The sequence below is a fragment of the Melanotaenia boesemani genome, chromosome 10 (genome assembly GCF_017639745.1).
Source record: "Melanotaenia boesemani isolate fMelBoe1 chromosome 10, fMelBoe1.pri, whole genome shotgun sequence".
NCBI classification, from domain to species: domain Eukaryota; kingdom Metazoa; phylum Chordata; class Actinopteri; order Atheriniformes; family Melanotaeniidae; genus Melanotaenia; species Melanotaenia boesemani.
This window is the reverse complement of record NC_055691.1, coordinates 31,192,744-31,211,428: the sequence shown is the minus strand read 5'-3', so window position 1 is coordinate 31,211,428 and position 18,685 is coordinate 31,192,744. Positions and strand designations below refer to the sequence as shown.

Sequence of the window (18,685 nt, the reverse complement as noted above, 5' to 3'; positions counted from 1 at the left end):
AGTCTGTCATCAGCCAGTTTAGACGTATTTCTCTTAATCATTTGCTCTAAACCACTTCATTGTATTATTTTAGTAATCCCTGCAAGACCAGCAAAGTATACCATAATTATAATCAACAACATGCTGGTATAGGGTTATCACTATTTTTATATTATGTTCTAACCAAAGACGTTGCATATGTTTTTCCCTTTTTGTGTGATAATGGATCCTGGCTCCTAACGGAGCTTAAAATCCTTAAATCTGCATGTCTTTATTCTGCAGAAACTGTTGACTAAGGGCTTAATGAGGTTATCAAAATACTAACTGATATACAGTGTGCAGTGCATCCCTGATCTCTTAACATCTTGTGGCCATTGATAAGTACCACACACACCTCAGTTGATGATGGTGAAGGTGACAAAAGGATGCTTAGTATTAATTTTGTAGACTAGTTATCAATGCAAACTGTTTTTAAAGACACAACCTGTTTCATACTGTCCCTCCATTCCAAAAGTGAGGGAAAAGTGTAATCTTTGATCCAAATTAAATTCCCTCTTTATTATCATGGCATGAGCCGCACTGAGAGGCCTCTCAATACTTTAAAACAGAAGGCTCTGAATTATTAATTCAAAGCTCTCATGTTATTTTAGCATACTGCAGGTCACTTATCCACCTCTGCAATTCCACAGGCACATTAATTCCAGTGTGGCACTGATCTCATTAGAAGTTATGCAACTAATGTTTTGTTTTGTTGTTTTGTTTTTCTTTGTTTTTGTTTTTTTGTTTTTGTTTTTTTCATTGGAGTTTTTATTATAAAGCCTCAATTCTCCTGTGGTTTGAAGGCTAAAGTTTCATCTCATTTTTAGGCCTTTGATGTATATTGTAAGAGTAAGCAGCCCCTTGTTAACTCGTCTCCAGGCTGTATTTTGAGTGAAGGTGTTTTGAGTGTTGTGTCATAATGTGCTCGTTATTTTCCGCAATGCCATATAAGGAGAGCAAACCCCACTCTCTCTCTCTCTTTTCCCCCTCCCTCTTTTTCTTTCCTTCTATCTATTCCTCCCCCCCTTTCAGCCATCTCAGTGACAGCACACCCCTGTTTTTGTGGCTTCAGTACAGCATCTAATGAGCTCAGAAGAATTGCTCCACAGGAAGAGTGACAGCCTCTGGTCATGTTTCCACCACCACCCTCCCACCCTGATGCGCTTAAATCACACCCACTTCCAGATGTATCTGTAAAGCTGCAGATGCTTCTTTAAATTTCTCCACTTTGAACACCATGGATACACATAACTTTCCAGAAACTTGGAGGATTGCTTTGGGGAAGAAAGAAAGAAGATTTCCAATTTTGAAATGTCTTGCTGTAATTGGCAGTCTCAGACAAATTAATTTGTAGTTGAGCTCCTCTAAAAACTACAGCTATTATGATTTTTGTAGTAGATGTTATTAAAAAAATCCATATTCACAAATATGAACAGTCCATGCTGATTTACTCTTTAAAATGAGACGATTTTTATGTCTTTTGATGTTTGTTTAGTTAAACTTCTATCAAATGCTTTACTCCTAGTTTAATCAAAAAGTGAAAATGGTTATTTAACCTTACTACTAAGATACTTAGAAAAATATTTAAGAAATAGCAGTCTATTGAAAACTGAATTTTCTGAAACTGAAAACAGAAATCTGTCAAAACCAGTCAGTTGTTCAGGTTTCAAGCATGTCTAAATGACACAAAGACCTGGATGGCCTGCAGCTTTCTACTATTAAACAAAGACAAACTGAAGTTAATGTGTTTGGCCCTGAACACCTCAGAGTCATATTATCCAATAATATAGCTGCCCTGGATGACATTGCCCTGGCCCTCAGCGTTAGGAACCCTGGGAGTTTGATCAGGATCTGTCTCTCAATCCCCAAATTAAACAAATCTTGAGGACTACTTTTTAATTTCCGAAACATTTTAAAAATCAGGCACACCCTATCACAAACAGTTGCAAAAAAGCTAGTCCATGCTTTTGTTACTTCCAAGCTGGACTATTGCAATTCTTTATTATCAGGTTGCTACAACAAGTCCATAAAGACTCTACAGCTGATCCAAAATGCTGCTGTGTGTGTAATAACAGGAACCAGAAAAACAGATCCCATATCTCCTGTATTGGTTTCTCTGCACTGGTTTCCTGTAAAATTTAGAGTGGGGTTTAAAACTCTCGTCCTAACCTATAAAGCCCTTAATTGTCAGGCACCATCATATCTTAAATAGGTCATTGTGCCTTATTGCCCCTACAGAGCACTGCACTCCCAGAACGCAGACCTATTAGTGGTTTCTAGAGTCTCTAGAACAGGGATCTCCAACTACTGTCCTGCAGGTTTTAAATTCTACACCAATGCAACACACCTGACTCAAATTACTGGGCATTAACATTAACAGGCTTGTGCAGGGGTGTGTTGTAGTAGAAGACATCTAAAACCTGCAGGACAGTAGCTCACAAGGACCGGAGTTGGAGACTTCTGCTCTAGAAGCAGAACGGGAGGTGGATCCATCTGCCATCAGGCTATATTTTTATTCTACTGGACTACCGTTGCTGTTGGGTATTGTTTATAATTGTTTTATGTTTTTTTGTATCGAGAACATGTCTGGAGTTTAGTGGTAAATATGCCATCAGATGAGCTGGCATCATCTGGCATGTTAAATCAAGGACTACCATTCCTTTTTTGTATTCACTTAAGATAGTTTAAATTGAAAATTTAAATTCACAAAACAGTAGAAGTGATTTTTCACCATTTTGACAAATTGGCTTACATTTTGGGCACTAAGACTATCTTCCTTGTCTGCTTCCAATGGTTTATAAGATAGCAGTGATTGACGCACTGAATGGCATATTGATGGCATTTTGATAGCATCAGCAGTGAGGCAGAACAGACATTTAGTTCTGCATCATCTCACTCCTCTTTATCTTTCTTAGACTGAACTGATATACTTAGCGGATACCCACACCCTATCTCTCTTCTTACACTGACTCACTTAATTTACCTCAAAGCTTTTCTCTTTAAATGTGACTTAGAGGGTCCTTTCTTGTGACTGAAAGAGCTACAAATCAAAGGGCAGCAAAATGGTCCAGGGTGAAAGTGTATTTTGTTTGAACTTCTGTTCAAATAAAGGCTCTTTTTAATCATGCTTCTTATTTTACTATTCAGTTAGAATAAGTTGGACAGCATTTTGTCATGCCTAATAAGTCGTTAGTTGAATTTACATCCCAGATTATTATGAAATGAACAGCATAGTCTGAAAGAGGATTTGGATACTGTCACCCTCAGAAGGCCTTCGTCTCTTTTTGCCATTAGCAGTATTCGTTTGCTTGGAGCTCTTCCTGTATTGCAGCAACATGCCTACTGTATATCATTATCATACATTACCATTTCAGGTCTGGAAATGATGAATGAGGATTGGGAAATAATTTTGTTTTTGGCAGTCTTTGTTTTGATGCAATATTTGTGCTTTGCACATTTATTAAGATTTCTCCTTTTTCAAAGTCTGACAGTGGAAGGGTAGCAATGTTTGTTGCATGGTAAGGTCTGCAGGTGTGCCTTGTTTCTGGGGTTTTATTTGTCTGAGTGGTATCTGAAGTAGGTAATTCAGGCCTAAGAGTGACCCAGTTAAGAAGGCCATGTTTTTGTTTATAGCTTGCCCTGTCTTCTCATCTCTAGGCCTCTGTTCTACTTTGCTCCTGTAAGGTAGAGCAGCTCCACTCTGCCTGGGAAGCAGTGACAGACAGAAGAGTAGACCGATCTGTGACGAGTTCTCCTTTTAATGGATGCCCGGGTGGCCCTGCTGCTCGTATGGACAGGTTTTGTCCTGCTGACAGCCGTACTGAAGTGGACAGATGCTGCAGAGGTCTACACTAACACTTGGGCTGTCCAGATCAACGGGGGACCAGAGGAGGCTGACCGCATCGCCAGGGAACATGGTTTCATCAACCAAGGCAGTGTAAGTTCTTCTCATGTTACTTTTATTTATTACTGTTGCACTGTTTATGTTAGCAATAATCTCTTAAATGTCATACTTAATCATATCACTCCACCATGGCCATCATCACCATCCATATATACAGCTGTGGCATGTAAAGTAGATGATGTCATTTTTTAAAATCCCATTAAACATCAAAGCTCCTTCATACCATCTAGTTTTTGTGGCACATTGCTCAAGTGTGGCCACTTGAACTTCTAACTAACTGGGGCATGCATGATGTCCCAACACACTGACAGACAGTTGTGTTGACGCGGTGGTGTTAGAAATAGACAGAAATAATACACCAAATTTTTTCAGGGTATGAAGAAAGGTTATTAGATGTAATTTAATGTCATTTTATTGATAGAAGTTCAGCTTATATTTTGAGTCTTGCCACGGCACCACAGTTACGAGAGTTGTTGTGGCACACAATTTTCAGTTAAGAAAACCAAAAGAAATGTCAGAAAAAGCAAAGAAAGACAAGTAGAGATAGTTCTCACCATGGTTTGCTAAGTTGCTTAAATATCAAAATGCTCCCAAAGCTAAACTTTCTCATATTTATGTTAAGCACTTGACAGTGAGTCGCTATTTGGTCCCGTCTTCCCCTGTTGCTCCACTTGAGACTTAACTTCATTTGCATGTGTCTCTGTGGAGCTGCCTGGGTGTTATATATGCCAGTGAACATCTTTCTTACTTCTTAAGAATATGCGTAGGAGGTTCGGCATACTCCCATCTCTACTCAACCAACCTCAAATAAAGAAGATTTTCTGAAAGCCATGTTTTTCTAAATTAATTTTGGCTCAGCCTTGCTCTTTATTTTTTGTTTTTCTTTTTTTCCAGCTATGTTTTGTTTGTCAAAGATTGAGACTTTTTTTTTTACTGCAATGACAAATGCTTTTAGTCCCCTGTTATCCTCGCAAACAGTGAGGTTTTACCACAATCTGATTAGACATCTGTCAGTATTAAAGGCTGTTTATCGTCCATCCCATTATATTAAATCATAAGCATGTGACCTTACATAAAGCTTGTCCAAAGAACTTATGTTCTGTTCGAATCTGGAGTTCCTTTAGTATTGATCTGGGTGGCAGCAGTTGTTTCAGTCGAAAACTATTACACTGCAGACTAAAGGAAAGCTTATGTTGGATAACAGATCGATCTAGATAGAGAACCAGTCTACAGTCCTCCTGAATTGGATAAGATGACATGTTCAATATTCTGCTCACAGAGCACACATACATATTCCAGACACAATGCTATAGAGCAAAAAAAAAAAAAAAGTCTGCTCTGAACAAGGATTTTTTTTTTGCTTCCTTCATGCCTTCCTTATATGGTCACTTAACCTAAAAAATAATTGCCTTCTTTTTCCTGCTTATCTCTTACCCTCATTCCACTAAATCACAAAGACGTTTTGAGCCTCTCATGTGACTATTAAACCACCAGATTAATGGATAGATGTTTAGCTTTATTTGTTTCCTTCTGCTAATTAATGATTGCGTCAAAGGGAGAGTGGGTGAATGCTCGAAGACCTGACAATAAATCCTCTGAGACGTTCTGTTTCTAAATTTCTGATACCATGTAGCAACTTGTCGAATTAGTACAAATGACATTAAGAGGCTCAAGTCCACTAAACTGGGGCTAAAATACTACACCATTCATCTCACCCCTGCCAGCCATTTAGTCCCTCAATAGATACTGTGTGAACAATGGCTTAAAAGCTATGTGCAGCATCTGCACACTCTGTGTTGTGTGAGTTATGTGAGGGTATGGGTTAGGCGAGGATTTGTTGGGCTGGGGGCTTAAGGGAGAAATGGCTTACTCATTTTCCCCATCATATTTGGTGCTTGTTCTATAAGGCACTTAAGGGGAGCAAAGAGGCTGATGTATAATCAGTAGTTAATGGGATTTTTATCACTAATGTGATTATGGGATCATCACATAACTGATTATTTGTTCATGGCAATCCTTAGAAATACCGTTTTTCTTGGTGTTTCTCTGTATTTGCTGATTCAGTCAGGATGTTTCAGCCTAATTCTCTTCGAGTGGGTGTTTGAAGACAGAAAGTGTATTTCAGTGGAGGTGTTTGTTCATGTGTTGAATACCAGGGATTAAGTGTAAATGTCATCGAGACTTCCTAGTGAGCATCGGCATTTAACAAGTTGTCACAGAGCATCATTATATCCATTTCTTGGTAATGTGTTCAATAATGTTTTTTTTTTGTCTTCTCAGTAATGCATTGCGCTTGTGTAGGAGTTTCAGTGCAAAGTTTACAGCTAAATGTCATGTTGTGCTCTTGGTGAGCCAAGTCAGAATCATTGTTTTCATTAAAATGGGCCGGCTCTGTGGGCGTTTACCGACTGAATCACTCAGGAGTAGACGTCTAACAGAGCCTTTCTCCATGTCTCTGTCTTTTTGTTGCTCTACATCTTGGTCTACAGGTCTGTTTCTATTCATAGCCATCTCCCTGAAAACATGTGGCTTTACAGTAATTAGCAATAAAGGTTTTGTTATCTACATTCCTACTGTCTGCTCAGCTGGTTGTGGTAGTCTTTTAAAATTGCAGGAAAGCACTCCACAAGCTTTTAGGTTGGCACAGTGAGCAGGTCATTTTCAGGCAAGGAGGAAATGTTTGATTGCATCCTGCGTCAACCGAGGGAACTATAATATTGCCCCAAAAAACAATTTTCTAGATACACATAAGCACTGTGGTAGGTGGAATTTAATGTTATCCAAGACCACAGTCCATTAGTCGGCACATAATACCCACTAACTGTGCGACACACACTAACCTGCAGTCCAATGATTTGATCCATCAAGCGGGAATATTATAAAATATGGCAAACAGATTTAATGAAAAATATCTAATTTATTTCATTCTTTGCTGTGATTTACTCAGCTGGTGGGTGTGAGAGATGCTCAAAAGAACACATCAGCACAGAGTGCTGAAAGAAGTTCAGAAATGCTTTCGAGGACCCAACAAAGGTGTTTGTTCTGTCTGTGAGAAGTGTTTTGTATATAGTGTTGTTTTTCAAATGCGTTTTGTACCGAGAAGTCTGTCAAATAGGTTGGTTATGTCACAGTGTCACTGGTCTTCTCTTGTCTTCATTTGCCTTGAAGCCTTGTTCATGGATCTGTGTGAAATCAATATGAAGCTTACACTTTAGCCTGTGACCTGTATTGTTAATATTTATTGCAGTGGATTAGTTTGTCTGCACAGCACTGCGGTTGTAGTGCCAAAAACCTGGATCGTGGCATTTAAAAAAAAAAAAACTAAGAAACTTGAGTTTTAGTCTTTACATGTGTCAACAAAGCAACGAAAGCAAGAAGGTGCCCTAAAGCTACACAGACAGATTGCTTTTTATTAGATTATTCATCATGACAATTATGGATTTATTATTAAGTCCAAGTCGGAAGCATTTACTGCCCATTACATTTTACATTTTTGTTGGCTGGAGGGACTGCATTTGAGTAAGGCAGTATGCTGGAAAAACACTGCATGCTGTTGCTGCTGTCAGCATTGCTGCAATGTGTGACTACAGTTTTGGGGTTTTCTGGGTTTCCACCTCTGCATGTCCCTGCCACTACTGTCTCTCTGGTGCCTGCCTTTTCAGAGATGTTCATGTTTTCTCACATAGTCAATTCTCACTCATAAAGCAAGGTTCCACTGTTTTGCAATATGTATACGGATGCCTGCTTGTGTTTGTTGTCCTTCTTTTCTCACATGACTCTAAAGGGAAAGTAGGCGACTCTATTCTGAATAAAAGCTGTGAAGTCTCACCATAGGCTATAATGAACCTCGGTAGATGGAATCCACAGAGATGTTTGTATATTATAATGGCACCAAGGCATTGTTGTAAGAAAGGGTATTGTCTCTCACATGAAATACTGTGCTGTGTTGCTCTGTCATTTTTAGAATATTTTTTCTTTTTTTTCTCCTTCTTTTGTGTCACTGCAATGAATAATTACAAGGAGTGGAATTTTTACATCATGCAGCGCTGATGAATCCCCATGCGTGGGGTTCAAGCCATTTAAAGCACATCTAAAGCATCCTTTGACTTATTTTTGTTTGTTATACCCTCATGGGCATCATTTTGACAGTATCAGCAAAATTTTGAAAAAGTAACAGGATTTGTGTTTTAAGTAGGGCAGAATGAGAAATATTTGTATCAAGTTTAATTTGATCTCACTTGGTATTATATCATAGAGCGGTGGAGGAACCAAAGCAGCCCAGCAGCTCATACATATAATAATGACATGTAACACTTAACTCTCGGTTTTTTAGTTTTAGTTCAGAATTGAGGAAATATTTACTTTCACTTCCAGTGTGGAAATAAAATAACTCACTAAAAGCATAGTGTTGTGTTTTACATGCTTAGTGTGTTCGTTATTATTAATTCACAGTATTAATATTCATACGTTGTGATTGACAGGGACTGTCCTAATTCATTTTATTCTTGTCCTCCCCTGCATCATTAAACTGCTCTCCTGTCTGCACCGCTGTTCTTTTATTCAGGGATAATATTGTTATGAGTAAGGTGATTTAGGGCTGTGCCTAAGTTTGTTTCAAGAAATTGAGACATGCATAAACATTCCATTGTTAAAGTTCCTAGAGGTTTTTTTTTTTTTCTCTTGAAGAAGGTTTTTAATGGTGGATCCACTCAAAGTTTCTCCCCAAAGTGAGCTTCCATGATGATGTCCTGCGTCTCTCTTTACTTGCCTTTATCTGTTGTGTGTGTGACTTCTGGAATATGAGGTCTATCGGTTTCTATGCCTAGACCGTGCAGTTTAACAGCTGGATGTGGACGGCTGCAGAGACCCCTCTGGACTGGTTCAAATGATAAAATTGAAGTCACGCAAGCTTTTTTTTACAAAGTGGTTGCAGAAACCACAATTGTCACATGACTGGAAGGAAGGAGATGGCTAATTCAAATAAATTAGAATGACTCTAAATCTTCAATGTATCTTTTTTTTTTAACAGGAAGTGGGCATGTGAACATACACCCATAGGCTTTATTCTGTTTTCAGAAGCATTTAGACGTTTATCTGAAGCCTTCAGAGGTTAATGAGACCTCAGCAGTATCTGTTAAGTTGGTACACAAAGTTGTGTGAAAGCAGTTGAATTCCTTAAAATCTTTTAATCTTGGGACTGAACATGAGCAAATATTATCAAGCACTAAAAATGGATTTAAACTTTTTTATTATTATTATTTTTACTGATGACAAGAATCAATAACTTTCTAATTCTATTCTGGTAATGTTATGAAACACCACCAAACAATATTGTACATATCCGACAGACAATCCACTTACCCCTAGTTGCCATCCTATTGATTGAAGATCCTTAATGACCTATGGATAATTTTTTTTTATTTAATGAATGGATGAAAAATATACATTTTTATTTGTTTAATCAAGTTGCATATATTTTCTTAGACTATGTATAAAAATCTGATGCTCTTTAAGGACGTTTTTCAGCTGAAAAGGGTTCACACCTTTTCAAGCACCAGTGTAGGTTGCCATGGAAAAAAATTGGCAGTGTGCATATTATTTTCAATAGTTTGACACCAGAGCTGGGGGAACGGAGTCATTTTTTTTTTTGGTCATACAATGCCATTTGCTTTTCATCTCTATAGGCTATCAGTCTCTATGGCTACAGTATTCTACTTCTTGAATTTTTTAATTTAGATTAAACTCTGATGGCTCCTTTTTTGTGTATTTAATTTAATTGTAATTGGCGTATTTCTGGTGTTTCCTCTTGACAGGTCCTTTTTTATTTAACCCCCCCCCCCGTTTTTTTTTTCTACTTTTAAAAATGTTCCATACCTGCAGCTTGTTTGCAGTCTAATTGCCCTTCTTTTCCTGCACTCTTGGACCCTATCCTCATCTCCGTTCTTGTTTCAGTGTTTGCTGATCAGAGTGAAATGTACCTCCTTGTCCCTGGGCTGCCTGTCATTTAAATGCAACTCTTCATTATATGAAGCCTGCAGTCACATACCTTTTAGCCATTTCGAAAAACATCTCCAAGAAATAGGTTGGTGCTGTGCCAGAGATTCCACAAATTATTACTCAAAAGGTTGAAAATATTTTGTGTTTTGACCTATAAAACTCCAGTTATAGCTGTTGCTAACATTGTGACAGGTCTGCAGTTAGAGGTTTTTGGCTGCAGCAGGATAGTGAAAGGATGGTTGCTTTAGTGGAAAGGATCGCTGGATGATCCAAAATGAGTGTAAATGAAGTGTTTGGAAAAAGACTAAGTCTATCAGACTGTCCTCTGTTCCTCTGTGATATGGAGCCCATCGTCTGTGTGGATTTCCTGCCTTCAGTCAAGTATCTTTTCTTCAGAGAGGGCTTTTTTAAGGCTGTGTGGATTCCTTATCTGGCCGTTATTGACTTAGGATGGTTTGGAGTAAATTGAAGATGGAACTCTCCTTTTGTTCAGTCTTTGCTTTTGCTCACGGGGAAGAATGTAGATATATAATTCAGTATAATTCAGTTTCAGCCACAGCGACCTCTTCTTTTTTCCAAATAGAAAATTTCACTCCCACAAATGTTCTCTGTTGCACTTATATATTCATGTGAAATGATAATACACCCTCTTTTGACAGTTTTATCAGGACATTATAAAGATATCATCTGGTCTAAACCAAGTCTTTGAATACAACCTAAGACAAAACGCAACACTAATTATACTGATATGCTATTGCCTTAAGCTCTTTCCCATTTTGGTAAGGTTTCCTTAAAACATTTATTCAGGGCTACATAACAAAAGTAAATTGAGAGCTATTGCAGAGACGTATGGAGTGAATACTTGATGCTTTAGTCTCTTTTGAAAGTTTACACCCTTAACAATTTTTCCAGATCGTCAGAATCAGTCTAAGTGTTGCTGAGACTGACTAACAGATGTTTGAAAATGCTGAGGACAAAAGAAAAAGATGCATAGAGTTACAAACTATGAGCTGGAAAACAACATCAGACCACAAATGTATGCCATATCAAGTCCAAATCCAAAAAATATGGTAACCAAAGAAGAAAACATGAATACTTTTTCTTAAGTATTTACAGACTCCTCTATAAAGTCCACAGAAATGTCACTCACTGTCACTTGTTTTTCCTTCCCAGAGTCATTGTAAGGATGAGTGCAGGAAAACATGTCTCCACTGTGTCCTGAAGAATATATTTTGTTTTGGTTTTGATTGTGCTGCATTTTTAAGTCTAGGAAATTCAATTTCTGCTTTTTACACACGAGCACCCTCAGAATGCATGAAAGGCTCGTTGCAATCATGTAAATTCGTGCAAAGCTTTGTTTGCTGGACATTTAAAGTCAGACATGCAAACAGCAAATCCCTATTCTCAAAGTGTCATTTGTAAGTGGATGTGTCTTCAACAAGCTCATTTACAACTGAGTCACTGTATGCAAGGCAGAAGAGGGGCATGCACTTTGATGCAATGCAGACTGTAGTGGGCTTTTGTTGCCTGTGGATGTGAAATGAAAGCTCTTAAAGTCTTAAATTAGAAATCAATCAAAGCAAAGGATGATGACTATATTTTGAAATCACCATATTAAAAATATTCAAAGACTGTCAGACTTAAAAACAGAGAATACATGAAGGATTGGCTACATCTGTCTAATTTAAAGTTATGTAAACACAATGTGTGGGATTATATTGCAGAAACATTTTTTGGGAGCTTTACAAAACTGGATTGTTTGGACCCTTGTTGATTAAAAAAGACAGTGTTTGCAAGGGAAATATCAATAATTGGATAACCATGTGGGTTTATATGCAAGTGGTTGTTGGTGTTGACAGTTCTCACTGTGGTCATAGTGTTATAAAATCATTAACATTAATCAGATCACAAGCCACAAAGCCAAAATGCAGAAGCACTGTGTGGAAAACTAATCACTCATTTATTCAATAGCTTGTTGTTCTATCTTTTTCTATGTCGTTACCAGTCTGAGATTATTGTGGAGGGATTTTAGATCATTTTTCATTACAGTACTGCTTCATTTCATTGAGGTTAATTGAATTTAGCTTATGCACAACTTACCGTGGTATTTGCATCAGGGTAAGGTCTGGTCTTTGAGCCACTGTAACACCTTTGTTCTTTTCTTTTGCAGACATTCTGTTGTAAATTTGCTGCTGCGCTTGAATCGTTGTCCTGTTGCATGACCCAATTTAAGCAAAGCTTTCTCTGTCAGACTGCCCTAAAATATTTTGGCACACAGGGGAATTCATGGTCAACTCAATTACTGTGAAGTATGCAGTACTGTGGCTGCATAGCAAGCCCAAATCTCCAGCATTGTGATTGTAAGTTGGTGTAAGGTGTATTTGCTCATTTTCTGTTTTGATTTGGCCAAGTTTCTTCAATTTAAATCTCATCTGTTAAAATACATTGTCAGAGAAATCTCGTAGCTTGTTTACAGGTGACCTAATCTGACAACCCTTCCAAATAAACCATATTTGTTCAGTATTTTTCTAGCTGTACTATCATGAACATTAATATTTAACATGTTAATTGAGGCACTGCAGAGTCGGAGATGTAGTTCTTGCTTTTTATTCTTTTTTGTTTGTTTTTTAATATTTCTGAGCCTTACATGGCTTGACCTTTTGAGTCAAGATGTCATGACATCCTCTCCTGGGAAAATTGGCAAATATTTAAAAGGTTTTCCTTTTGTTAATAATAATGAGCACAGTTGCTGAAACTCAGTTAATCAAGTGCATTTGATTGATGCTACACAGGGGCTACTTACCCTCATAATTCCTGCATAACATTCAGGTTTACGTCACACACTGCTTCTGCTTGGTTTAGTTCAAGAATCCTGGCACAGTGTATTATGTAATGTGTTGTTATTCAATAGAGGTTGCATTTACTGAATTTTAAGACTTGATAATAGGATTATTTTTTTATTACTATGACCTAAGGCATAAAACATCATAACTGAAAGAGTGTGTATACATTGTATGTTGCACATCAGTGGTTCCCAAACTTTTTAAGTCATGACTCCCAAAATAATGTAACAGATCTAAATGTATGGCTTTTAAAACTGTTGGAAACTTCATAAATAAGGATGATAAAATGGTTTTTGGTGGTTTTATGTATATATATATATATATATATATATATATACAGAACTTCATTGTCATTGCAACAAAAGTGCAACAAAATCCAAAAAAAAGTCCTCCTGCAATGTGCAAAACAGAATAATGAAATAGAATAATTGCTACAACATTCATTCATTATCTGTACGGCTTAGTCCATTATGGGTAAGCTGGAACCTATCCTTGCATTTTAACAGGTGAGAGGCAGGGTACACCCTGGACAGGTCACCAGTCCATCGTAGGGCCAGCACAGATGGAGACAAACAACCATTCACACACAAACTCACTCCTAGGGAGAATTTAGAGTGACCAATTAACCTAACACGCATGTCTTTGGACAGTGGGAGGAAGCCGGAATACCTGGAGAGAACCCACGCATACACAGGGAGATCGTGCAAACTCCATACAGAAAGGCCACCGCCCCCCAGGTTTGAACCTTCCCCCCATCCCAAGGCTCAAACCAGCAACCTTCTTGCTGTGAGGCTGTGGTGCTAACCACCATGCCACCATGCAGCCCAGATCAGCACAGGGACACCATCAGGTCTGGTGGCCTTCCATGGGTTGACCGCCCGCACCATGCGCTTTACTCTTTTAATGTGAGGTAAAGCTGCTCTGGACTGCAGGGTGTGGTGTAGCTGCCTCTGGAGAGTCAGTCCTCTGCCAGTGAGGTGCCTCCTTCAGCAGCTCTGATGTCGGCCTTGTAGCTGTGAGGTGCTGGACCCCCTGCCACACCTGCCTGCTGTTGTTACTCTCCAGGTGTTCCTCGATCCTCTACCTGTAGTCCGTCTTGGCCTCTTTGAGGCCTCTCTTTAGGTTGGCTCTGGCTGCACTGTACAGAGCGCTGTCACCAGACCTGACGGCGTTGTTCCTTTCTTTAAGCAGCTGCTGTACCTTCTGGGTCATCCAGGGCTTCCTGTTGGGATACAGCTGGATGGTCTTGTCCACAGTGACATTATCTATGCAGTTCTAGATATAGCAGAAGACACTGTCTGTGAACACCTCCAGGTCTGGGTGTTCGAAAATATTCCAGGTAGTTCTGTCAAAGCAGTCCTGCAGCTGCTCAGAGGCATCATCAGGCCAAGTTGTTAATGTCTTTCTGGTTTTGGGAGCAGTTCTCTGGGGGGGGATGTATGCAGGGATCATAGGCAGGGACATGTGGTTTGACTGGCCAAGGTGTGCTGGCTCTTTAGCCATATAGCCCAGCTTGATGTTGGAGTATACCTTGTCCAGTGTATTAGCTCCTCTGATGGCACATTTAAAGTGCTGGTGGAGCTTAGGGAGCACTTGTTTTAAGTCCACATGATTAAAATCCCCTGCTATGATGTGTGCTGCGTCGAGGTCTCTGTTCTGCTGTTTGCCAATGCTGCTGTATAGTAGTCCATTAGCCACATTAGCATTTGCATCAGGTGGAATGTAAATAAAAGTCACAAACACCACCGTTAGCTCCCTCGGAAGGTACACAGGCCTGCATTTAACCGTGGAGCAGTGATTGTCCACCGTCACTGTGTCAGTACACCAGCTGTTGTTTATGTACATGCACACACCCTTCCCCTGCTCTTACCGGAGTCTTTTGTCCTGTCCTGTTGATTGGCTATTAGGCCTGCAACTAATGACTATTCCAATTAGTCGATTAGTCATCAGCTATTAAAACGACTAGTCAACTAATGGGATTTTTTGTACGTTTAATGTGAAGTAGTCAGTAAATGCAGCATGTAATGTAATTCTATATGTTGTTCTAAATCATCTCTTCCATGTTCTAGATCATAATTCAGATTTCATATTTCATCTCACCAACCGTCTCCATGGTGAAAATTTCTGTCATAAAACCAGCAGATGTGACGACTGAAGTTAAACAGCTAACATTGATGAAGAAACTCTGATAAAACTGGTGATCTGGATAAAAACAGCTTTTCCCTTTTATCGTTGAAGTGTGAGTGTTTGTGCAGCAGTGATAAAAGTCCTACAGCAGCATCACCCAAATTAAACACCTGCTGATAAAATAGATCATTGTCTGTTTTACAAGTTTTTCTTCAATTTTTTACATTACATGTTCACTTTAGTTGTAATAATCAGTCAATATTTCATAAAATCTAGACCTAAAAAAATGTCTCATTTATGCCCCTGTTTTCCTGGTCAGTGCTCCTGCTTGGTCCCCCATCAGAACTTTTCTAGACCCACTCCTGCATAGCTGAAGTAGAAATCCTTTCTACGGTTACCTCCTTTCCACAGCTACTGTGTTAGAGAAGATCTTGCCAAAAACAATACTTTGGGGTAAATATGTGACGGCTTTTTACCATTTGCAGTGTAAGCAACATATTGTTGTTTATTCCCAACTGCATGAACATTTAATACTGTTGTGTTAACATAGAGTTTTTTATTTTACTTTTTTTTTCCCTTTGCATATCTGTTCATTGACCTTTGATTTGAAGTGGTTGTACAAGTTGCTGCTCCTTGGGGAAATTAGAGGATTAAAATAAGCGAACATTAAAGTGAGTGCAGCATCAGCTGTCGATCCCACTGCTATCACAATGGACCATGAATTTTGTAATTAACAACAGGCAGGCTTAATGCTGCCATTACATAAACCAAATTAATTTCAGCATAAGCAGACATCATCACAAATAAATAGTTCTTGTAAGTCATGTATAAGGATCTCCCATGCAAGAGAGCACTTTGTGTTTCAGATCTGGTGTAAAGAATCTCTCTTCATGTCTTTGGAATTTATCACTAAATGCGTATCAATCATCTCAGCATAAATTCCAGTGTCTAATTACAACCAGCTGCTCTTGTAATTTAAATTTTTGTGAAGTGGTAATTACCTGACCTGTCATATAAAATAGCTTTTTGGACAACCTGATCTCATGTCACAATATAAAATAGCTTCACTGGTTCATAATACAGTTTAACAATTAAGTCTTGAAAATTATACAGCTACTATATTTTCATCACTAACCAGATACACTTGAATTTAAGTTCATCAGAAGATCACTATTGTTAATCTTCACACTTGTGCCTATTGTATGTCAAATCCATTTTCCACATCTCACACAAGTTCATTTGACCACAATTGCTTAATAAAATTAAGATTTGGTCTGTGTTTTGCAAAATTCATGATGACACAGTTACATGACTGCACTTAACATATTTTACTTATTCATGAGTCGCACTTCCCATAATGTTATGGGAATGTTGCCTGACAGAAAACCACAGCATGGGATAAGCTATCATCACAAAATTTACAACCATGAATTGTGACATTGTTATGCTAAGGGCGTGTGGACAGACGTACATGCTACATGTCCTCTGCTGAGACTAGGGTGTCTCAGTGCTGTTAAATCAACACTTCTCTACTGCAGTCTTACATGACTTAGATTTGAAAGATTAGGACCAATTAGGGCTGGGCGATCAATCGATAAAATTGATAAATCGAATTTTCTATTTCTGGAGATTTATTTTTATGAAAATCTGGATTTTTTTCCATAGTTAGTAAGCAGCAGACTTAGCCCTCCCTCCACACCAGAACGGTGTTTGTCTGACAGATTTTCAGTGAAGTGAAAGAAATGCTGCTTTCTATGAGATGCAGAAGTCAACATAACCTACAAACACTAGTTAAGAGACAACCTCAACCAGGAAAATTATTTCTGCAGTGGATCCTGTATGATAAGGATCCAGATAGAAAGAGATCACGGATGCATTGTGTCGCTTATTTCTATGTAAGATATGAAGTTGTTTATATGGTGGAAAAGCTATGACTTGATATGCTTTATTTTTGCTGACATTCATTTATATAAACAAATAAATGTTTGTAATAAGTTTATCGGAAATCGGATTTGGTTATAAAAAATCTGAGATTTTATTTTTAGGCCATATCGCCCAGCCCTAGGAGCAACCCAGGAAAAATGGCAGCAAGAAAAGAACTGTTTGAGAAAAAGTCTCAAACAATTCTAATGCAACACATTAAAGGTTTACATATGTTTATCAAAAATGCAAACACAAGGATTAAGTTTTTTTAAACAATGAAATAAGAGATATTTAAATAGGAATAAAGCATATTAGATTACACTGTAAAGTAAATGTATACAGGCCCAAAAAAAGTCTCGAATTCAAAATATTTTTAAGTTTCCAGCTTTTCCTTTTGATAACATGATAGGCTTGTTGTAGAATTGTTGGCTTTCTCTCAGCTTTATGACACCATCACCTTGAATGTTTTTCCATCAAAATGCTGAGCACATGTTTGCTGATTTTCCTTCCTTTCTGCAGTCTAACATATGTAAAGACAGGTCGTCTATCCAGCACTCCATCATTCTCCATCAGGGTTAAATGGATTATACATAGCCGGGAGGTGTCTTTTGTATTAGCACAGTGTTGCAGTGGATGTGTTGGGCAAGTTAGCTTTGAATTATGAAAAAAATATTGCAAAGAGCCATCACCATCATTCCTCCTTCTCCATGCTTCACAGTGAGAACCACACATACAGACACCATCTGGCTTCTCCCTATGTATCTCATAAAGGAAGAGCAGTTGGAGCCAGAAGTCTCAAATCTGAACTCATCTTATTAAAATCTAGATTTCCCCTTGTTTAGTCCTTTGGGTTTCTTGGCCCAAGCAAAAACATTTTTCTTTTTATTCATTCTTTTTCCCAAATAGGGAAGTAGGGACTTCTTAACAGCAAGATAGTTTTTAAGGTCTGATTCAAACGGTCTCCTTCAGTTGACATTACGGTCTCGCTGCTACTTGCACTGTTGTCTAAAGATTTCTTAATATTGTATTAACTGAATTTGGTTTAACACTGTGACAAGGCACTTAAGATTACCGAAATCAGCTTTTCTCACTAAGATAATGCCAAATTTAACACTAGTAATAACTTTGTTTCTGGACACTCGATGATAAAATTGTAAATGTAAGGCTTAAAAACTTTCAGAAACTTCACAAAAAAGAAGGGAAAAGTGTTTTTTTTGGTGAAATTCGGTTCACTGCTGTGACAAGATACCTATGTGCCCAAAATAAGCTTCTCTCACTAAGATGATGCCAAATTTTTATTTCTACTATGATCAATAACTTGCATTAATTCCACAGATTAATCACTTGGCATTAACACATTAATTTTGACAGTCCTAATTATAGCTTAAAAACATATAAGAGTGTTGATGTGATTTTACATTTATATTTATAGAGATAATCTTAAAATTGTGATTATTTCTTTTACAATAATCTTACCAATACGTTCTGTGATCATGACATCCCTACTGTTGAGTGTCTTTTCTCTCAACTCGGTGAGCTTTCTTTAATTAATATGCATTACTTACAGCGGCTGAATAAGTCTTGTCCTTGTCTGTTGCAAAGATCATTCATGTCAACAACAAATATAGCTGTTTGTATGACCATTGCAGCACTTTGATCAACAGAAAGCAACAGGATAACATTTGTAAAAAGAAGCTGCATGGTGCATTCAGGGTCACTTAAGTGGTGCTGCAGCAGCTCCATCTTTTGGCTCCCTCCTGTCAAACTGTCTGCAGACATTTGCAAAGTCACTGTGAAGCACTAAAAGCTCTGCATCAGAATTGCTCTCAAGACAGTTTAAGAATTCTTTTGTTGTAGCAGTGTGTAATTTATA

General features: G+C 38.1%; 1 protein-coding gene across 4 annotated transcripts in view; it reads left to right on the top strand.

Annotated features, from left to right (window-relative positions):
- furinb (furin (paired basic amino acid cleaving enzyme) b) overlaps positions 1–18,685 on the top strand; it is an 86,360-nt gene that overhangs the window by 3,389 nt on the left and 64,286 nt on the right. For 2 of the 4 annotated variants that reach the window (XM_041997963.1, XM_041997964.1), the window contains one exon: positions 3,703–3,955. In XM_041997963.1, coding sequence (XP_041853897.1) covers positions 3,779–3,955 — 177 coding nt within the window. In that variant the 5' untranslated portion in view covers positions 3,703–3,778. Of the gene's footprint in view, positions 1–3,675; positions 3,956–18,685 lie in introns of all 4 variants that reach the window. The other 2 variants (XM_041997961.1, XM_041997962.1) reach the window with 1 other exon arrangement.